We start from the raw sequence: 23,850 nt of genomic DNA on the forward strand, positions 1-23,850 counted from the left end.
TCACATCTGTCTCTTCGTCTTCATCCTATCCTAGCATCTAACCCATCACAGGCCCTTAGTAAACATTTGCTAACTGGATGAGTAAATGACTAGCCATCTCAACTAAGTTTATAAAATTCTACTCTGGGAATTCACTATAATGAAAAGAGGAGAGTTATAATTTATGGTCTCAATCATTTTATAAATGTGTCCTCCACAATTACTTGAAAAACTCTGATGTTACACGTAGTCAAAATAGTCACCCTACATTGTTGTTAAAAATTTAATTTGCTTTGCAAACTCTTTAGCATGTGCAAAAGTAAATGTCAGCTTAGTTCCTATGTGAGATTCCAGAATCTGGACTTGCTGAATTCAAATTAATGAAGTTCTAAATACTTAAAAATCACAGCCTTGCATACATGCAACCTACGGAGAGCATAAAGAAAATACTCAGCATTTAGCCATCCTTATCTACGTGGTTTATTCCTGATGATAAAGAGACAGAGAAAACTAGAATTATGCCTGGACACAGCACTGGTAGCCTGAACGTAGCTGCCTTCACTTAAGGAACATGTGTTACTCCAAACCTCAGCCGTCTTCACAACTTTGCTAAGGGGAAGCAGTGGTAATGATGTGACTTATTCTAAAACTGCAATAACTGTGAACGCAGGGACACTGAACACAGAGTGAATAATCTCATAAGGGTCTCGAAGGTTGTAAAAGTATGCATCATGGTCTAGCCACCTTCCAAAAATGGTTAGCTGGGAAAGAATAAAGTACAACCTTGAATTGACCCAAAACCAAAACAATGGTCTTTTCTCAGCTTCCATTGCAAGCTGGGCCCTGAAAATGCTGGATGACTTGTGACAGCCATCAAAAGCCTTGCCAAGGAGTCTAAAGAGACCCAGCAGCTATGCCGCCCGCTGTAGTGAGCGGCAACACCGGTCCCAGGGCAGCTTGGAGGAGGGACCCAGAATGGTTCTCAAGCAATCTTCCGCCTCCATTAATTTGCATTTCATTAGGATTTGCAACACAAGATGGATTTTTATGTGAATTACAAAATAATTTAAAGGCTATGAATAAAAATTCAGAATAGTTTTATAGGGTATTTAACTAAGTTCTAGGCAAGGAATAAAACACCTTTATGGCAGCATTAAAATTTTTAAGAAGTAAATAAAGTTTTACAGGTGAATTGATATTTGTAGTGAGAAAACCATCTTTCTAAAGCATGAAAATAACATACAAATTCTGCTGCATTTTCAAATCAAAATAGTGGCATCTGAGCTTCTAGGACCCAGGAGAACATCTAGCCCTCTTGTCTCCTTCCATGGTCAACTCTGAGTCGAGTCCCAACACTGACATGCTTACTACTTGGATTTTAAATATATGTTGAGTGATATTCGATTTTTGTTAGCCATGTAGAATATACTGGTTCTAATACTAACAGTAAGGACTTAAAAACAGGAACTAAAAGCAAGATTTTCTCAGATATGCAATTAACAGAAATTAAGAAACTCCAGAGCTGATTTTTTTTCCCCAAATATTTCTTTACCAGAATCAAAATTAGATTTTAATCCTGTCTATCTGAAACAGTACACCTGTTACCATAATGCTAAATAATTTTTAAGATTCTATGAAATTAGAGCTAAAGAAAAAATTCTTTATTCTTCCCTTATTCTAAGGGTTGTTTTTTTTTTTTTGCGGTACGTGGGCCTCTCACTGCTGTGGCCTCTCCCGTTGCGGAGCACAGGCTCCAGACGCGCAGGCTCAGCGGCCATGGCTCACAGGCCCAGCCGCTCCGCGGCATGTGGGATCTTCCCGGACCAGGGCACGAACCCAGGTCCCCTGCATCGGCAGGCGGACTCTCAACCACTGCGCCACCAGGGAAGCCCTAAGGGGTATTTTTTTAACATTAAAAAAGAAACAACTGGAAGAAACTGGAAGGAATCTCAAAAACCAGCTAGTTTAATCCCACAGGAGCCCCAAAGACTAAGGGACATACAAAGTCACAAACATGGGCTTCCCTGGTGGCGCTAGTGGTTGAGAGTCCGCCTGCCGATGCAGGGGACTCGGGTTCGTGCCCCGGTGCGGGAAGATCCCACATGCTGTGGAGCGGCTGGGCCCGTGAGCCATGGCCGCTGAGCCTGCGCGTCCGGAGCCTGCGCGTCCGGAGCCTGTGCTCCGCAACGGGAGAGGCCACAACAGCGAGGCCCGTGTACCGCAAGAAAAAAAAAAAAAAGTCACAAACATGACAGTGATAGAACAGGCCCTCCAGCTTCCAACCAGAATCTATTCATTTATAGAATATGGCTCACTCTGTACTGCATCTTTATACAAAGAAATTTGTGATGAAAATGTAAGTATAAAAATTACTATTAAAAATGATATCCTGGGAACTCCCTGGTGGTCCAGTGGTTAGGACTCCACGCTTTCACTGCGAAGGGCCTGGGTTCAATCCCTGGTAGGGGAGCTAAGATCCTGCAAGTGGCGCAGCCAAATAAATTAATTAATTAAAATAAAAATGATATCCTGAGGCACCCCAATTTTCTTTGCATTACTAAAACACAACCCTGAAGCATAAATAAAGCTCCAGCAGGGCTTCCCTGGTGGCACAGTGGTTGAGAGTCCACCTTCCGATGCAGGGGACACGGGTTCGTGCCCCGGTCTGGGAAGATCCCACATGCCACGAAGTGGCTGGACCCGTGAGCCATGGCCGCTGAGCCTGCGCGTCTGGAGCCTACGCTCCGCAACGGGAGAGGCCACAACAGTGAGAGGCCCGCGTTCCGCAAAAAAAAAAAAAAAAAAAAAAAACAACTCCAGCAAGTATAAGAGCTGTACTACCGCATTTAACAGAATCAATTCAACTAAAACCAACCTACCTTGTCATCAGGCCAAAAAATGCTCCAAGTCTACTAAGACCTATGGGCTTAGTTCTACTGCAGGGCATAAGTTTTATGACAATACTCTTTAGAAGGGGAGTGAAGTACATTTCACACCTGGCCTAAGGAGTTACAGCATCTGACAACACATGTAAATATATGCTAAACCATCTAATCACACTCAACTATTTCTGGAAGACAGATCTAGGACCAGGACCAAATATAATGCACTTGGACCTATGAGAAATAATCAACTTTCTAACAGTGACAACTGTGAAATACTTGAACAGGCTCCCAAAAAGGTCACTGAATCCTGGATGCAGTTTTTGAGACTCTTTAGTTTGGTTCCTCCTTGTCCTTCGGAGAGGAAAATCCTTAGGAGCCGCCACTAGAGTAGAAGGTGACTGTTAACCTCAAAATATATCAGTGAATCTCTGACTTCTAGCACGGCCCCATCCCGATGCAGATACAAAAACAGTGTTAGACGGTGACAGTCAATCTGAGAAAGTCACTAAACGAAAGATGAATATTCTACTGCACGGGTTTTGGGGTTTTTTTAAATGTTCTGCATTTGAGGTAGTATAAAACCCTAGTCTATTGGAAGCTCATAATTACTTTTTTTTTTTTTGGCCACACCGCACAGCTTGTGGGATCTTAGTTCCCTGACCAGGGATCAAACCTGCAGCCCTCAGCAGTGAAAGCACGGAGTCCTAACCACTGGACCACCAGGGAATTCCCTCATAATTACTACTTTTAAAGTGGAGAACAAGAAGGGTCACAGACCACTCTGTAGGGCTCTGTGGGACTTGCCATCGGTCACCGCTCCTGGAGTCTTGTCCCCTGCTTCCCTCTCACTGGACTCTTCACTAACTGTAGAGTCAGCATCTGAGGGAGAAACTCTGCAGACACAAAACAAATACAAACATTAGGAAAAAGAAAGAAAGGTGGGGGGAAGGTCACATTCATTTGGATGTGGAAGTCAGGCTTCCAGGCAAAACTGGGAGAAATCAAACAGTCCAAAACATTGTTTCGTGGCATGGCATCTTCAAGGAACACATTAATAGCACACGGTCACCTTGTGAAGACAGCTTAACACAGCTGACTAAATGGCTCAGTGGGCTCATTTCAACAAATGGTAGGAAACCAGGTACCCAGTGGAGGATGGTCTCCCAGCTCCCTGGGCTTAGACTGGCAGTCTGGGGCTGGCGTGGGTTGGATTAGAGGATCTGGAGTTCAAGCTTGGCTAGGCGTTAGCTGGGTCTGCAGAATTCCTAAGAAGCCAGGGTAGTTCTGCAGTCACCCCATATAACTCCAAATCTTTGGAAGAAGCCTACACTTACAACACAAAGGCAATGATTATCGCTGAGATTTGATTCTATATATAAAAAGCAAGGGTGTCACAGAACCCAGGTTGCACCAGGCTAGTGAAAATCCTTAATCAGTTAACACCCCTTCTCTTTGGGCTTCCTGAAATGCCGAGACATTCTGGTGCCCCTGAGACATGCTAAAATATGATATTAACCATGCAGAACATTAAGATGTTGTGACTAAATGTTTAGGATGAGGAGTAAAAAAAGACTTTGCTATGCTGTACTAGCATATTCAATAATCTTTAATGATTTGATTTACTCTCACTCTGCAAAGTAATTAAGCAAATGATATCTCTCTACATTATTCATCTTCTTTTGTAAAGAGTGTGTTCTAACATTCGTTAAAACTAGGCCAGAAACACTGGAGTAGGTTTTTTGTTAAGTCAGAAATAATAAGATCATTTTGAATGTTGGTATGATCACACGCTTTCCCCTTCTCAGCAGAAAATCAGGATTTAGAGTTCCAAAGCTCAAAGGAAAGCTGATAATCGGAGGCTTCAATACCAAAGCCTGAACATTCTTTGATCTAAAGTCAAGTTAATAAAACCTGATTCTGAACCGTGTCTTCACACAGCTGTAGCCCGTCTCACAGGGTCACCGGGTGATGGTAGGTAGTCTGTTAGCAAGCAGTTCTCTGTGCACTTAATTTTGATAAGTGGAATGGGAATTAACTGGGAATGGGGAGCTGGGCAGGGGGAGGCGATGAAGAGTCCATGCACACATGCTAACATGGGGGATAAGAGGAGCACATGGAGAAAAGCCAAGCAAGGCAAGAAGGATATGATGAAGGTCACCTGCAGACCAAGCCACGAAGCCACAGCTCCAGTGGCTGGCATCAATGGGCAACGGCAAAGCTGATACTGGCTGACTGTGTATCATAGGCCATGCATTTTTTTATACCTTATTCCTAATATCACCTCCAGAGGGCCTGGCATGGTCACCCCACAATATGGACCCTAGAGCTGGTCAATCCCTAAAGAAGTTCCAGGCGGACCACCAAACCATGATGGACAGTGATTTATAATCTTAAACACTTTGGGGAAGGAAAGCACACAGGCCTCCTTTGAGAGTCCATTAGAGTGGATCAAGAGCCATCAGGTTCGTTGACTTTGGGCAAATGTTTTCAGCCTTCCAAGCTGCAGACCTGGACAACACTCACCATCAGCCTTTCTGCTACTGGAAACTGACAAATGGAACACAGAAACGCATGCCACGATAGAGAAAAATACAGAAAGCCCAGTAAGAACCTTCCTCTGTGACGGACACTCTTGGAAGGGATCTTTGCCTTGGGGCTCGGCACATCTCCGCTCTCAGAGGGCGTGGTATGGTCCTTCACAGGTCCTGGCAGCGGTGCTGGCTCGTGAATGATCAGTATATCATCTTTATTGTGCTGGCCCAGATGCTGCTTGGCAAAGTCGAAGCCCTTCACACTAGGGATCTGCAACTGAAACAGACATACACAAACACACACACACACACACACACAGGAAGTAAATCTGAATCTGAGGAATATACGACGAGATTGTGAGGGCCCGCTTCTGATCCAGGAGTGTGCTTGCAATTCTACCCATCCAGCTCAACATGCATCTCTAAAGCACTGACCTGTGCAAGGTTTATACCTAGAGTTTGCAGAAAAGACAGACACTTGCTACAGATTCAAGTACAGGGATTAAATACAAAAAGACATCATAATACATAAGACATCATACATAATACAAAATACATAAGACATAATACAAAAGACATCACAAGACAATCCCTGACTGCTGTCAGAGCAGCTACACAATTCCAGAGGGTGACGTGGCTGAGATATTCTTCCTAGAGACTGGGGACTTGTGCCAGGCCTCAGAGGACAGGCCAAACTTGGAAATAAAAAGAGATGGCTACACAGAGATTGTTATAAGTTGTGTCAAGGACCAGAGAAGACTTGAGGCTTGGGAAAAGATTACATTAACTGCACTAGAACGGTCAGGATGTAGGGGAATGAGAGAAGGCCAGCCTGTATGTAGATGACTCCACATGCCAGCTTCTAGAGCAGAAAACCACTAAATGTTTCTAAAGAGGCAGATTTCTAAAATGCAAGCATTTAGGACAAAAGGAGACTAGTCAGAGGGCCCAACAGTACTACGTGCACGAAATGACGAAAGCCTGGGCCCAAACCTCAGCAATGAAAATGGGAAGAAATAAAAAGCTCTGGAAAATGGGAAGGAATGAACAGCTCTAGAGACCAGGCAGAAGCACACGGAAGCTGAACTCAGACTCGAGAGGCAAAGGGGAGAAAGACTCCAGTGCTGACATGAAGCTACATTCAGGGTATCCCAAACAGCAGATGTGACATTAAGAGAAAAAGGCGAGTTGCAAAGGAATGATGACAAAGAGGTAAAAAGACAGGTTTCGCTCCACACATGCTTAGTTTGAGATGGCAGGAAAAGCTCCAAAGAAAAGTAGCTCAGGGCTTCCCTGGTGGCTCAGTGGTTGAGAATCCGCCTGCCAATGCAGGAGACACGGGTTCGATCCCTGGTCCGGGAAGATCCCACATGCCGCAGAGCAACTAAGCCCGTGTGCCACAACTACTGAGCTTGCGCTCTAGAGCCCGTGAGCCACAACTACTGAGCCTGTGTGCCACAACTACTGAAGCCCGTGCGCCTAGAGCCTGTGCTCTGCAACAAGAGAAGCCTCCACGATGAGAAGCCCGCACACCGCAACGAAGAGTAGCCCCCTCTCGCCACAACTAGAGAAAGCCCGCACGCAGCAACGAAGACCCAATGCGGCCAAAAATAAACAAATAAATAAATAAATCTATAAAAAACAAACAAACAAAAAAACTTGACCTTTAAAAAGAAAAAGAAAAGTAGCTCAGCATAGCTGGAAACAGAGGACAAGCTTGGGGGAACTCTCAGGCTGGAGGTGTGACCTTGAGAGCATCTGTATAGAAGGTGACAGGTAGGGGAGTTGAGATTTTCCAAGATGAAAACAGAGCCTATGGATAAAATGTCGGAGAACATCAAACAGTTTGCGGCTAAGAGGAGGAAAAGGAAGCCAGGAACAAAATAGGCGACTTCAAAGAAAAAAGAATTTGGAAACTTCAATGTAACAGAAGCCAAGGGAATAAAGAATTTCTAGAAAGGAGTGGCCAATGGAAGTAATGGGGGCACAAAGATGAAGGAGAGAGGAGTCTTCTCAAGTGCACCCCTCACTCTGGTGGATGCAGAAGCCCTACCAGGGGATACCCGGTACCAACAGCAAACCCACAACAAAAACCCTCTGAGCCCTGCGACCACAGAGTCCAGGGTCAGCTTCTAGGCCTGTGCTAAGACAGAAAGAGGTCTGAAGAGGAACAGAAACGCGGGCAATAAAGGTGAGGCACTATTCTGGTGACACTGAAAGTGCCAGGGGTGGGTGTTAACCGTTTCCTTTATTCAAGCTTACAGAGTAGAGGAAAATAAACCACATATTAGTAGTTGTCCCAAGGGTCTCCTTGGGAGGAGCCCCACCTGCAATCCCATCGGGCTGAATTCCACACCCACAGAGTCCCATCAGTCAGAAGACAAAGGCTAACCCATCTAAGGAGCTGTTCCAGACAATATACTGCACGTAGAAGTGAAAGGTTTTGGCGTATTTGTGCCAACTTTATGCACAGATGAGTGACGACGTCAAAGGCTTCGATTTGTGATCTCTTAAGGTCTTTTCGCACTAAAAATCTAGGCTGGATGGGTAGATGGAAAGTAGCCTGCAATAATGGCTTACACCAGCAGAGGGGGACAGAACTTACTATAAATAGAGTTCACAAAGACACTGCTCAGAAACAAAAGGCAAAGGCTGGCGTGCCTGTATTTTCTAAGTTAACGATATCGTGTTACCAGCAGTCTACTTCACCACACAAGGGCAGATTGTGAGTGGCACGCAGTCCTCGGCTCACAAACGCTGCTTCCCAAACAATGAGCCCAGACCTGCAGCTCCATGACTCCCCCCGACCTACCAGCCATCTTCAGCTGGGCTCCCCAAATCTCTGCGGGTGTATACCTTCCTAGGGGCATGTGGCCCTTTCGAAGGAATCAAATTCCAAACTGACAACTTCTGTATATAAACTTTTGGTTTCTCCTTTCTGAAGAATCCTTCTCCCACTTCATAGAAGCAGCACACCCGTCATCCGTGTGTCTGCTTTTACCCCAGCTGCACCTCATTTTAGCTCCATAAGGTGCCTCTAAATGAAACAATAGGGACGTCCTTGGCGGTCCAGTAGTTAAGACTCCGCCTTCCAATGCAGGGGGGTGCAGGTTCCATCCCTGGTCGGGGAAACTAAGATAACACATGCCACGGGGCAAGTAAGCCCGAGCGCTGCAACTAAGACCGGACGCAGCCAAAAATACATAAATAAAGATTTAAATAAATAAATGAAAGAATAACAGATATAATCAACAGTCATTTAATCATCAACATCACCACCTTTGCAACTTAGATGATTTGCTTTATCAAAATTGAAGGAGGAGCCCCAGATTGCCTCCTCTCAGCAAAGGTCTCCAAAGTGATAAGGGAAAAATATGGACAGCACTGCTTCCTTGGTGCAGCCTGTACCCAAATCCAGGAACTAAATGCCTTCCCTGACACGATCTCAGGTTCATGTAAGAAACATATTGTACATATGTATATGTCATAGGGAAACAGAATGTGCTACCCCCAAATGTCTCTCTGGCATGTGGATTATTTCAAGCTGAAAACAATCAAGGCCCAAAAGACTCAGGAAGAAAGTTTGATATTCCCTTCCCCCACCAACTGCCTAACAGAATACAGACAGAGGACCTACCTACTCCAGAAAGAGAGCTATCACCACTCCTCTCTGCGTCCCGTCTCTGACTGGCCCAGCAGGCATTTGTCTAGCAAACATTTGCTTTTCCATCTCCATGTGAACTGCCTTCCTCCCCTCTGAAGTCCCGAACCACCACCAACATCCTCTTTCGTCTTTAGCTGAAGGTGATATTTCAGGTGAGGGTTTTGGTCAATTTGGTGAGTTACTCAGTTCTATACATGTGTCTCTCCCATGTATACACGTTATTAAACCTTTCTGTGATTTCCTCCTGTTAACCTGTCTCAGGTCAATTTAATTTGTAGACCAGCCAGGAAAACCTAGAACATTTCTTCCTCCCTGACAATGTCAAAATGCTTCATAAATGGCAAGGCACCATGCAAATGAGATTGACAGCAATGTTACTGCTGCTGGTCAATGAAACATCAAGCACTTAATATAGTCAGCTGAGAGTTCTCAGAGACCAGATAAAGCTATAGATATACATTTAGATACAAAATTTTGTAATTCAGCAACAGGACATGACACGTGGTAGACCCTCAATAAATATCTGATGACTGAATGAATTTCAAAAAGGTCAGCTGAAGCACCAAACTTACTGGATTTTGTGGGGAACCAAGAAAAGGGTAGATGTCATGTGAAATATACATCTGTTATAGCCTTAAAGTCCTGCTGGCTTTTGTTAATTCTGACTAATATCTTTTTTTTGGTAAGTTTTGGTGTTTTTTTTTTTGCTTGTCTTTATGGAAATGCAGTTAGTTTTCTTTTATGTTTTTTATTTATTTATTATATTTTATTTATTTATTTTTGGCTGCATTGCTGTGCACGGGCTTTCTTCTAGTTGCGGCGAGCGGGGGGCTACTCTTCGTTGCGGTGCGCGGGCTTCTCATGGCGGTGGCTTCTCTTGTTGCAGAGCACGGGCTCTAAGCGCACGGGCTTCAGCAGTTGTGGCACGTGGGCTCAGTTGTTGTGGCTCGCAGGCCTTACAGCATAGGCTCAGTAGTTTTGGCACCCGGGCTCAGTAGTTGTGGTGTGCTGGCTTCAGTAGTTGTGGCTCGCAGGCTCGAGAGCGCAGGCTCAGTAGTTATGGCACACAGGATTAGTTGCTCCACAGCATGTGGGATCCTCCAAGACCAGGGCTCGAACCCGTGTCCCCTGCCTTGGCAGGCGGATTCTTAACCACTGCGCCACCAGGGAAGCCCCCTGATTAATACCTTTAAATACGTTCATTAGACCCCTGACTTTTCTCAGGATGGGTGAGTTACCTCCTTCTAGAAACAATAGAAATTTTTTTGCTTACACAGAAAACAAAAGCCGTCTACACAGAAGGAAAAAATTAGAGAAAACACTGTCCTCCTCACTTATGGAATTGGCTCCTTTTGTTTCATCCTTATTTTCTGGAACACTTTTTCTAGTTTTTCCAAGTCTTAAAAAAAATCTAGAGTTAAGTTTGGCTGTATTGTGCCTCCAGCCTCCACATGCAGAATAAGTGTCAATCAGCATTTTATAAAAGGGTCACAATTCATTAGTGCCTTCAATATTCCCATTAGGACCCAGGTTTTCTGAGGAAAGACGGCTCTTTTGTTCCTTCTTTCTTTAATATATCACAGAAGAGACAGACCCTGTTGTCTGTATCTCATCGGAATATGTCGCTGACAAGTCAGGGTGGGCTGGAAGAGCAGGTCAGCCAAGTAACAGGAGAGACGTCTGATGAATTTTAAAACATGTAAGCCATAAACATAATGCGACCCAGATGGAACACGACACAGTGAAGTCCCCAGTACTCGGGTTAGCCTGAACCCCTGGGAAGGAGCAGTTAAGATGACAAGAGAAACCACAGAGCAAATGCCCAAAGTGGCTGAATAAAAATGTGCAGCCTTGAAGAGAGAGCCATTGTTTAAGCATTTGCTATTTGATGGGTGTAGTGTGTGAAAAGTCACTACAGCCACCATGCTGCTTCCATTCAGGAGGTGAAGACAAGGCGAACCTATTGCCATCTGCGGGTCTCCACTGCAGCCCAGCATGGGGCCGCTGGTCACCTTGAGGTCTAGGAGGTAGCGAGCAGTCCTCCAAGATTCTCCCGCCCCCAGGCCGCAGCAAATCACATGGGTACACTGAAACCACGAACAGTTTAGGTGTTACCAGGATCCTTGCAGAGGGAGAGGAGATGAACTCGGCTCAGATGGAAGAAACCCTCTTGGAACTTTGCTTCAACCCATTGAGCCCCTTCACTGGAGGTTCCAAACATAGATGTGTCCAAGCCCCCCCACCCCGAGACCCCCTCAGTGGCTCCCAGGGCCTACAGCATCACCTCCGCCCCCTGACGTGTCCCATAAACCCCTCCAAGAATGGCTCTTGCCTACTTCTGTGGCCTCGGTTTTGGCTGTGCCCTTCCTTCCACTCACCTCTGCTCCATCCTTCCTGCCTGGGCCCACTTCACCTCCGCAATTTCCAGACGCAGGGGTGGCTGCCCCTTGCCTGTACTCCCTCAGTGCCCTGGGCAGACTTACGCTGCTGCGTGTCAGCTTTTAGCTGCTTGCCCTTCTTTCTCCTTTATGAAAGCCCTCGAAGGCAGGGATCGCATGTTATCTGTGCTTGTCACCCAGCCCAGCCCTGCTTGTCTGAGAGCAAGTGCTCAGTGTTTGGTGAATGAACAGGCAGTGGCTGAGGCAGCTCCATCTGGCTGCCCACAGTGCCAGCCGGCTAAGAACCAGGGTCCTAGGCCAACCAGGGGGTGTGGACTGTCCCCAGCAGAAGGAACAAGTTTCCACAGGGCCGGCAGCATCTAGCCAATGCCATTCATGTCTTTAAATAGAACCTCAACAGGGCGAGGCGGGTCCAAGCTGCAATTTTACTGGGAGCAGTAAAAAAGTGATGCCTTTGGGCTACAGATTAAAGGGAATACAGATAAAAGGAAGACATGGGTTAGGGGTTTTTTTCTTTCTCATTAGAAATTTTAAAAGACCCTGCTTCAGAATAAGACAGAATGGCCTCTCTCATCATATTTCAAAACTAACCTACTCCCAGACAATATGAAGAGGTTTCCTTCTGGTTACAAGAAGAAGGGGGTGTGGATTTTGGGTCAGCAGATTTATCGTTTCCAGATGTTTGCAGCTCTGGGATTTGCTAAAAGATTTCAGAGAGTAGTGGTGAAGCGCCATCAGGGGGCGGGGTGAGCAGAGCGTAGAGAGAAAACACAGAGCCGCACAAGAAGGAAAAAGAGCTCTTGCAGTCATAGGGAAGACAGCATCTTTGCAAAGTGCTCCAAGGAATAGGCGGGAGGCCCTTCACTATTGCCAGATAATCTTAGAAGAAATGCTTATGAAGTAGAGAGATTTATTTTTAAACTAAATAGAAATGATCATTTTCTCACTATAAAAACATGACAAGATCTATATGGTGAGTGCCTTTGCCAGCAAAACAAAGACCCTGCTGCGCTCCTAACAGGGTCAGAAAACACCTCTTCTGTCAGGGAGTCCTCCATGCAGAAGGCCCTTCGTGCAAAGATGCTGTAAAAGGGAATGCACAAATCCAGGTAGCGCTTGCAGAAGAGGGACTCCAAAGGCTTGAAGTTCTATTGGAAACTGTCCATTTTGATGTACAACAACATCTGGGACGTGAGACTCCTTCAGAAGTAAAAGTGGGAGAAGGCGAAAGCTTGCGGAATAGTCTGCTGTGAACTCAAGGGACGCTGTCCTCTGATAGTTTACTGAAGTAACAGACAATGGATGGGCTTCCACAGGAGCGTTTATGTTAGGAAGCACCGCACGTTACTGACCTAAATATATAACCATCTACACTGGTTAAATCTCTCTGTAACAACACTCTTTGACCAGAACAAAAGCATGTCCAAACCTACTGTTGATCTCATTACGATGAAATTCACACTGTGAATCATGTAGTATAGTAAGGACTTTTTTCCAGGTTTTTTCCGTGCTATTCACCAGTCTACCAACAAAACAACTTTAGCAGACTATGTAAATAATAAATAAAGATAGGTAATAAATATAACCTTAGTAGAAACTGCTTCCAAAATACTGGGTAACCATAAGCTTGCAATTTAATCAAGAGTTTGCATTTCTTAATTTGTAAGAGAAAGAATGCTCTTCATTTACTTTTACAAACAAAATGAATTTTTAAACAATACTTATTTGTTTCCTCCATCAGGTCTAGGTTGATAATGTGCAGAATTTTTCTATACCCAGAAAATCAGAGTAAAATTAAAAGGTTAACAGGGCGATCCTTTATTTCTTGTTTTTCTGCCTCGGGCTTGCTTTTTCTTAGCAAACTTTTAGAGTCGAGTGAGTCCTCTAAATGCGTGAGACCCACAGCGGGTACACGTTAATAAACAGAGTCCACGAGCACCACTTCCCATGCCCTGGGTGTGGCTGACCTGCGTGCTGAGCTCAGTGTTTGCACCTAATGAGCTCTTCTCTTACTTGGCATGTTCTTGCTCACCAGGGGAGCTGGATACTGACCAAGAGGCTATGTCTTCCTCTGAAATTGGTACGTGACAAATACTGCAGAAACTGTCGAAACCTAAGTGTGACAAGGGAACTGCTATTACCATAAAAACTAAACTGAATGCCTTGGAAACACATGGAAAAGGAGCTGCTGAAAAAAAAAAAAAAGAAAGAAAAAAGAAACTGCTGACACATTAGGTGCAGGAGAATTAACTCTAAAAGACTGCAGAGCAGGGTGGGAGTGGGGATATTGAAAAAAATCTAGAAAATTCTGTACTCAGGTTGCTTTGCTCTTCCCTAAAGAAACCCAAACTGGAAACTGCAGCTGATGCCTTACGTGCGTTGTTTCTTCACAAGACCACACAGAATTCCTTTTGATAGACTAATACTCCAAATCTTTTTAAAAGATTGTCAAATAAAGACTAATTTTATATATATGTGTATGTCTGTGTGTGTGTGTATATATATATATGTATGTGTGTGTGTATATATATGTGTGTGTGTATATATATGTGTGTGTATATATATGTGTGTGTGTATATATGTATGTGTGTGTATATGTGTGTGTATATATGTGTGTGTGTATATATGTATGTGTATATATGTATGTGTGTATATGTGTGTGTATATATGTATGTGTGTATATATGTATGTGTGTGTATGTGTATGTGTGTGTATATATATGTGTGTGTATATATATGTATGTGTGTGTATATATATGTGTGTGTATATATATGTGTGTATATATATATATAGTTAAAATGTTTAAGGCATATATTACCATTTTTTAATGATTATGTGGTCTTGATCAAGGTGGACAAGTAGGCTTGCAATATGGTGGACAGAAAATAAAGGAGCCGGCCAGCAGAGTTGCGTATGAAAGAAATAGATACATAGATCAAAGAAAATCTTCTTTGGCTCCTGTTCTCTGAAAATATCCAGGGTTAAAATAGATCAGAATTCATACACAGAATGGATGTGATCTTCTAACTGAACATCTCTAAAATAAAATCACAGTGGAACTCAGAGCCCACAGCATTGATAAGCCTTCACATGGCTTCATTTTCTGGGCATGTATTTAATACTACAGAAGACCTGGGTTTCTAAGCAAACATGGAGGCAAAGGGACACCACCACTAAAGCCAAAAGATTTCCTGACCAGCTCTCCCCCCTGTCCTTCAGTACCAGGAACCTGACCTGCCCTACCCCAGTCCACAGGATGCTCACAGGAACGCGGGGCAGGAGTCTGTTCCTTACCTTCTGACGCTGCTGAATGTTGGCCACGGTGTCAGGCTGAAAGTCCAATTTGTCCGTGCGGCAGAGTTTCCAGTAGAGGATGACAACGATCACCATCACCACCAGCACTGGCACGACCACGCCCACAATGACCCAGAGGCTGCTGCTCTGGGACTCAGGGGATGATGGCCTCTTCACCCTGTCCACAGCTGCAGACAAGGAAGAAAGGTCTCTCAGTGAGTCCTCTGCACTCCTTTACTGGACAGCCCTTCTGGGCAGTAAATGTGCCCTCTTCCATGAGAAACCACGAAAGTCCCTGTCATTTCAGCTCAAGACAACTGGGGAGAGACTATGGTCTCCTGATGACAGGGAACGGGACACAGTAAACAAACACAACACATTCCATCTACAATACAGTAGGGATCACAGCAACATATATGACATGTCTAAAGGAAAATGGCTAATTCAATGGCAAAGTGAGGTTTATTCCACGTCTCCTGATGTCCAGTTTATTCTACCAGGTCTCTCCCTAAATTCTCACTGCAGGAATGTTGCCTTACCAAAAACTAGAAAGTCCCAGTAAGCAGTCTATGAGCACTGCCTTCATTTCCTTACCCAGATCTCTCCCTCAACCCTTCAGTTAAAACATGACTTTTGGGCTTCCCTGGTGGCGCAGCGGTTGAGACTCCGCCTGCCAATGCAGGAGACACGGGTTCGCGTCCCGGTCCGGGAAGATCCCACATGCCGCGGAGCGGCTGGGCCCGTGAGCCATGGCCGCTGAGCCTGCGCGTCTGGAGCCTGTGCTCCACGGCGGGAGAGGCCACAACAGCGAGAGGCCCGCGTACCGCAAAAAAAAAAACCATGACTTTTAACTGAAACTGCTATACGATTGTTGTCGTTTTTAAAATTACATTAAATCAACTTACTTATTTTGAATCCTCCACTCCCCAACCTCCCCACCCCCTCCCCTGCCTCAGCCCCACATCTTTCATGGCCCTGGACGATCATGCTTCAATTTCTCTGTCCTCCTTAATTTCTTTCACCAGCTCCTCTCCCTAACCTGGCCTCCCAGTTCTGGGCCCTCATCCTCTTCATTCCGTACTCATCCTCTCGCAAAATTCAGCTCTTCTTAAAACTGCTTCCCTGGTCCTCTTAAAGCTCAGGTTCCAATCACCAGGCTCTGAAAACCAAAATGCCCCCCTTCCGTGCCCAACTCTCTCATCCGCTGGGGCCACTTCACAACGACCTCTCCATGACCACACTAGATTCCCCTTGTCTAAGTTCTTTTGTCCTTGGTTGTCTTGGTCTTGTAAATGGTACCTCGTTATTCTTTCACAATGCATTTTACTACATAAATGTATCATCCTGATATACTATACCACTCTGCTCATTAATATGGTCATGACTCTAAGCCTTGTCTCTTCAAATATATATCAGTCTTCCTGGGCAGGGACTAACTTTTACGCTCTTTTCATATCCTATAATGGTTAACACGTGCTATGGGATCAGAATGTTTTTACTCAAAGATGTAACAATAAAAAGATGCTTAGTGTTGGTTTAAGTTTGGGTGTAGGCCTCTTAGAGAGTGACCAGGGAGGGGAGCAAGCCCTCTCAAGCACAAGCGCTATGAAAGAAGCACAAATCACAAAGCAAAGACTATGCGGGAAATGGAGAAAGTGGCAAAGTGTTAAAATTTTGCATTTTTTAATTTGACCTGAATATAGTTTGTATATGTAGTTCATTTTGCATGAAAACAGCTGACAATATAGGAGTGACACAACCAAACTGAGGAGCTGAGACAACTGGGTCCTCTTCTTAGTTCTAACCTAGTAAAACCCTGTGACTCGTCAAAACGAGGGCCTGACATCAAGTCCGCAGCTGTTTTGGAGCTGGCCCTGGTGTTGTCTTAGGCTCCCAATCCCAGGACTGTTGGTTTTCAGCATGAAACTGAGGCAAGAGGAGTGCAAGAACAGATGAAAGTAGTCTTGAAAGGTGCCCAGAGCCTCCTGCAAGGAATCTTTTCTAGAAAGTGAAGTGCTTAGCTGGAGTGGGGCACTTCTCCGACAATCAGAAATGTCATATATGAAGACATACAAGTAAATGCTTCATTATTTTTTTCCTCACTGCTTTGAAATAGAACACACTAATATACAATCATATCTCAAACACGCAAACACAAAGCACCAATGGTTATTTGCTTCAACTCTCCCATCATCACCTATAAAATGGAGAAAGTGCGCCCATGGCCCTCATCCTGGTTAGTTTCCAGGGTCAAGTATAGCTCTTACAAAGGACATTCCATCATGGAGGATAATTTCAAAGCTGTCATTTGTTAAAAACTGCCTTCATCGCCGAAGTTTCTCGGGAGTTTTTCAACACTCTCTGATGCTAAATTCCTTCTAAACATTTAGTTATCCCTTTACTGTTGGGAGCAAGTTTCTCTGAGCTCTTACAAGGATTGCTCCCAGGATTATAAAGGAAAAACACCCACATCAAAATAGTAGTCTGATTCATAAAGGTATATTTAGAGAAATATACTCTTCCATGCCTCTCCTTTTCAATTTTAAATACCCAAAATCTATGAGTTGGGGAACAACGGCACTGAGAGTAGCCATTGCCAGGGGAGCAGGAGCCTAGACTCTTCCAACAATAATAAAGAAATACCAAAATACCTCTTTCTAAATTATGAGTGATAGGAGGACAGGGTGGGAGAGAAACAGGATTGAAAAGGGTAAGAATCAAGGACTTCTTTGTGTTAAAAGACCCAGAAGGAAGCCAATAAATGCAGAGGGCACCTCCCAGCTTCCTGCGTGACCCACTGTCCCCATCAACATTCAAAATATGACATGTAAGAGTTTGGAATATATACAGAGAAAACACATTATTTTACCTAAGACAAAAATTTTTTTAAATAGTACAGGAGGAGGGGAAAATTATTAAAGTTAACTCAAGCTACTAAAACTCACTATAACACTATGAATATAAAATGCTGGGTAGGAAAAAGAACAGCGAATGCTACAACTGCATGCAATCAAAATAAAGAAGGTCTTGGCAAATTAATTTTAATGACTGACCTCTTATATCTACTACGCAAACATAAGAATGCTTTAAATTCAGAGTTTATTGTCAGAAAAAGACTGGCTTTTGACCCCAGCACAGCACAGATGACTGTGAGGGGCCACACCTCACGCACTTACGTTGGGCAACAGCTCCTTGAATTCGGTAACCCAAGATGATGGCTGCTCTCTGGATATCTATCTTGTTAATCAGATCTGAAGACTTGACGGCACTGAGTCTTTCTCCATCTTGATCCTCCACAAAGTAGATGAGCTGCACGGGATTATCATCTCCCTCGAGCCTTGACACATTTACCACCTGAAAGATAACAGAAACTATTAGCATTTTAGAAGCTCATGTTTCCAGACACCCTTTCTTGGGGCACTCAATCTTGACTGTGTTACTCAGGATTTATTCCTATCCCTAATAAGGTCATTACACCATTCCAGATCCCAGAATGCCCAGGACGCTCTCTTGATGGGAGTAACAGTCAAAATGAAAGTTCCTCTGTGCAGAAAAACAAATGTGCTTTGTCTTGCTCGAAGTCTTCTCTGAGACAAAGGGGCAAGCAGGGTACAGAGAACATACCAAGTCCAGCCTAGAATAGCCATCAACCAGCTCCAACAGGTCATGGGAGGGCACTGTTGTCCTCCCAACATCAACCATAACAGTTAGGTACATCCCTGGTTCTCTGAAACTATTGACGGTTCTAGCCAATCCTTTCTCAAATCTATTAGCATTTTCTCCCTGTTCTTCTAGGGCAGGGTTTCTCAACCTTAGTACTATTGCCATTTTTGATCCAGGTAATTCTTTGATGTGGGGGACTATCCCAAGTATAGTAGAATGTTTAGCAGCATCTCTGCCCTCTACTCCCTCAATGCCAGTAGCAACAGCCATGCCCTTCCTCACCAGTTGTGACAACCAAAAATGTCTCCAGACACTGCCAAATGTACCCTGGGGGGGGCAAAGTCATCCCCAGTTGAGAACCACTGCTCTTGAAATAATAAATATCGTAAATTCTTTAATATCCCACTCCCAAAAAGGGATAGATCATCTAGACAGGAATCAATAAGCAAACAGCAGATGTGAACAATGCTATAGACCAAATGAACCTAACAAACATATAGAACATTCTATCCAGTAGCAACACAATACACATTCTTCTCACATGCACATGGAACATTTTCTAGGGCAGATCATATGTTAGGCCACAAAACAAGTCTCAACAATTCGAAAAAGACAGAAATTATATCAAGTATCTTTTCTGACCACAACGGTATGAAACTAGAATCAGTAATAGGAGGAAAGCTGGAAAATTCACCAATACTTGGAAATTAAACAACACACTCCTGAACAACCAGTGAACAACAACAAAAAAAAAATCAAAAGGGAAATTTTAAAAATATCTTGAGACAAATTAAAATGGAAACACAACATATCAAAACTTACAGGATGCAGCAAAAGCACTTAAAAGAGGAAAGTTTACAGCTATAAATGAAATCAAGAAAAAAGAAAGATCTCAAATAAATATAACATTACACCTCAAGAAACTAGAAAAAAAAGAACAAACTTAGCCCAAAGTTAGCAGCAGGGAGGAAATAATAAAGACTAGCATGGAAATAAATGAAATAGAGAATAGGAAAATAATAGAAGAGATTAACAAAACTAAGATGCAGTTCTTTGAAAAGATAAACAAAATTGACAATTTAGCTAGACTAACCAATAAAAAGAGATAGGACTCAAAAACTATAAATGAAAGAGAAGACATTACATCAGATACCACAGAAATACAAAGGATCAAAAGAGACTATCATGAACATCACATGCCAACAAATTTGACAACCTAGAAGAAATGGATAAATTCCTGGCCATATACACCCTACCAAGACTGGATCATGATGAAACAGGAAATCTGAACAGACCAATAATGAGTAAGGAAATTAAATCAGTAATCACACACTTCCCACCAAAGAAAATCCCAGGACCAGATGGTTTCACTGATGAATTCTACCAAACATTTAAAGAATTAATGCCAATCCTCAAAAGTTTCCTAAAAATTGAAGAGGCGGAAACCCTCTCAAATTCATTTTATGACACTAACATTACCTTAATACCAAAGCCAGGTAAAGACACTGTAAAAAAAGAAAACTACAGGCCAATATCTCTAAGGAATACAGATGCAAAAATTCTCAACAAAACATTAGCAAATCAAATTCAACAGCATATTATAAGTATCACGTACCATGATCAAGTGAGATTCAACAACATATGCAAATCAATAAATTGATACATCACATTAATAAATGAAAGATAAAAACCAAATGATCGTATCAATAGATGCAAAAAAAGCATTTGACAAAATTCAACATCCATTCATGATAAAAACTCTCAACAAATTGAGTACAGAAGGAACATACCTCTACATAGAAAAGGCCATATATGACAAACCCACAGCTAACATTGTACTCAATGGTAAAAGGTTGAAAGCTTTACCTTTATGATCAGGAATAAGATGAGACCGTCCACTCTCACTATTCCTATTCAACACATTACTAGAAATCCTAGCCAGAGCAATCAGGCAAGAAAAAGAAATAAAAGGCATCCAAATTGAAAAGGAAGAAGTAAAACCATCTCTGTTTGCAGATGACATGATCTTATATCTAGAAAACCCTAAAGACTCCACCAAAACACTATCAGAATGAGTAAGTAAATTCAGTAAAGTTGCAGGATATAAAATAAACATACAGAAATCAGTTGTATTTCTATACACTAATAACAAAGTATCTGAAAAAGAAACAAACAGTCCCACTCACAATAGCCTCAAAAAAAATAAACTATTTAGGAATAAATTTAACCAAGGAGATAAAGATCTGTATACTGAAATCTATAAGACATGATGAAAGAAACTGAAGAACACACAAATAAATGAAAATACATCCCATGTTCATGGATCAAAAGAATTAATAATGTTAAAATGTCCATACTATCCAAAGCTATCTATAGATTCAATGCAATCCCTATCAAAATTCCAATGGCATTTTTTTACAGAAATAAACAATCCTAAAATTCATATGGAACCACAAAAACCCTGGTGACTAAGGAGCCAAGAATAATCAATGGGGAAAAGATAGTCTCTTCAATAAATGTTGTTGAGAAAACTAGATATTCACATCCAAAAGAATGAAATTGGATACCATCTTACTCACAAAAATTAACTCCAAATGGAAACACCTAAAACCATAAAACTCCTACAAGAAAATATATGGCAAAAGCTCCTTGACATTCGTCTTGGCAATGATTTTTTGGATAAGACACCCAAAGCACAAGCAACAAAGCAAAAATAAACAAATGGGACTACATCAAACTAAAAAGCTTTTGTACAGCAAAAGAAACAATCAACAAAATAACGAGACAACCTATGAAATGGGAGAAAACATTTATAAATCATTATTTGATGAGGGGTTAATATCCAAAATATATTAAGGAACTCATATAACTCAATAGCAAAAAAAAAAAAAATCTGAGTAACATATGGGCATAGGATCTGAACAGACATTTTTCCAAAGATATAGAAATGGCCAACAGGTACATGAAAAGGTACTCAACATCACTAATCATCAGGGAAATGCAAATCAAAACCACGGTGAGATATCACCTCACACCTTTCAGAATGGCTATTATCAAAAGGACAGGAGATAAGTGGTGGTGAGGACGTAGAGAAAAGGGAATCCTCGTGCACTGTCGGTGGAAATGTAAACTGGTACAGCCTCTATGGAAAACAGTATGGAGGTTCCTCAAAAACTTAAAACTAGAACTAGCATATGGACCAACGATTCCACTTTTGGGATTTCCAAAGGAAATGAAATCACTATCTTGAAAACATATCTGCACCCCATGTTCACTGTAACATTATTTACAACAGGCAGGACATGGAAAAAAACCTAACTGTCCATCTATGGACACATGGATAAAGAAAATGTGGTATGATACATAATACATACCCACATGTACACACACAATGGAGTATTATTCATCCATAAAAAAGAAGAAAATCCTGTCATTTGCAGCTACATAGGATGACCCTTGGAGGCGTTATGCTAAGTGAAATAAGTCCAACAGAAAAAGACAAATACTGTATGATCTCACACATACATGGAATCTAAAAAAGCCAAACTCACAGAAAGAGTGTACTGGTGGTTGCCAGGGGTGGAGAGTAAGGGAAATGGATGATGGTGGTCAAAGGGGGTACACTTCCAGCCATAAAGTTCTGGGTATCTAAAGTACAGCATGGTGACTATAGTTAACAATATTGTATTGCATACTTGAAATCTGCTAAGACAGTAGATCTTAAAAGTTCTCACCACACACACACACACAAAAGATACCTATGTGAGTGATGGATATGTTATCTTATTGTGGTAATCATTTCACAATATATACATATATCAAATCATCACACTGTACACTTTATTTATTTATTATTTTTTTTAAGATGTTGGGGGTAGGAGTTTATTAATTAATTAATTTATTTTTGGTTGTGTTGGGTCTTCGTTTCTGTGCGAGGGCTTTCTCTAGTTGTGGTGAGCGGGGGCCACTCTTCATCGCCGTGTGCGGGCCTCTCACTGTCGCAGCCTCTCTTGTTGCAGAGCACAGGCTCCAGACGCGCAGGCTCAGTAGTTGTGGCTCACGGGCTTAGTTGCTCCACGGCATGTGGGATCCTCCCAGACCAGGGCTCGAACCCATGTCCCCTGCATTACCAGGCAGACTCTCAACCACTGCACCACCAGGGAAGCCCCACACACTGTACACTTTAAACTTACACAATGTTATATGTCAATTACATCACAATCAAGCTGGAAAAAATTTCATAAATTCATAATCTGCTGGGTCAAACAGTACTCTGATTTGTCCCAAAATTTATATCCCTCTGGTGTTAACAGTGAAGTACTCTATTTTTTATTTTTTTTCATTTTAACATCTTTATTGGAGTATAATTGCTTTACAATGGTATGTTAGTTTCAGCTTCACAACAAAATCAATCAGTTATATATATATATGTTCCCATATCTCTTCCCGCTTGCGTCTCCCTCCCTCCCACCCTCCCTATCCCACCCCTCCAGGCGGTCACAAAGCACCAAGCTGATCTCCCTGTGCTATGCGGCTGCTTCCCACTAGCTATCTACCTTACGTTTGGTAGTGTATATATGTCCATGCCTCTCTCTCGCTTTGTCACAGTTTACCCTTCCCCCTCCCCATGGCCTCAAGTCCATTCTCTAGTAGGTCTGTGTCTTTATTCCTGTTTCACCCCTAGGTTTTTCATGACATTTTTTTCCTTAAATTCCATATATATGTGTTAGCATACGGTATTTGTCTCTCTCTTTCTGACTTACTTCACTCTGTATGACAGACTCTAGGTCTATCCACCTCATTACAAATAGCTCAATTTCGTTTCTTTTTATGGCTGAGTAATATTCCATCGTATATATGTGCCACATCTTCTTTATCCATTCATCCGATGATGGACACTTAGGTTGTTTCCATCTCTGGGCTACTGTAAATAGAGCTGCAATGAACATTTTGGTATATAACTCTTTTTGAATTATGGTTTTCTCAGGGTATATGCCCAGTAGTGGGATTGCTGGGTCGTATGGTAGTTCTATTTGTAGTTTTTTAAGGAACCTCCATACTGTTCTCCACAGTGGCTGTATCAATTTACATTCCCACCAACAGTGTAAGAGGGTTCCCTTTTCTCCACACCCTCTCCAGCATTTATTGTTTCTAGATTTTTTGATGATGGCCATTCTGACTGGTGTGAGATGATATCTCATTGTAGTTTTGATTTGCATTTCTCTAATGATTAATGATGTTGAGCATTCTTTCATGTGTTTGTTGGCAGTCTGTGTATCTTCTTTGGAGAAATGTCTATTTAGGTCTTCTGCCCATTTTTGGATTGGGTTGTTTGTTTTTTTGTTATTAAGCTGCATGAGCTGCTTATAAATTTTGGAGATTAATCCTTTGTCAGTTGCTTCATTTGCAAATATTTTCTCCCATTCTGAGGGTTG

General features: G+C 42.6%; 1 protein-coding gene across 1 annotated transcript in view; it reads right to left on the minus strand.

The window, feature by feature from the left end:
* KIAA1549 (KIAA1549 ortholog) overlaps nucleotides 1–23,850 on the minus strand; it is a 147,282-nt gene that overhangs the window by 47,862 nt on the left and 75,570 nt on the right. The window contains exons 9-12 of the mRNA XM_065883799.1: nucleotides 17,929–18,106; nucleotides 14,753–14,940; nucleotides 5,476–5,672; nucleotides 3,642–3,757 (exon numbers count right to left, since the gene is read on the minus strand). Coding sequence (XP_065739871.1) covers nucleotides 3,642–3,757; nucleotides 5,476–5,672; nucleotides 14,753–14,940; nucleotides 17,929–18,106 — 679 coding nt within the window. The remainder of the gene's footprint in view (nucleotides 1–3,641; nucleotides 3,758–5,475; nucleotides 5,673–14,752; nucleotides 14,941–17,928; nucleotides 18,107–23,850) is intronic.

Source organism: Phocoena phocoena, chromosome 9, assembly GCF_963924675.1.
Source record: "Phocoena phocoena chromosome 9, mPhoPho1.1, whole genome shotgun sequence".
NCBI classification, from domain to species: Eukaryota; Metazoa; Chordata; class Mammalia; order Artiodactyla; family Phocoenidae; genus Phocoena; species Phocoena phocoena.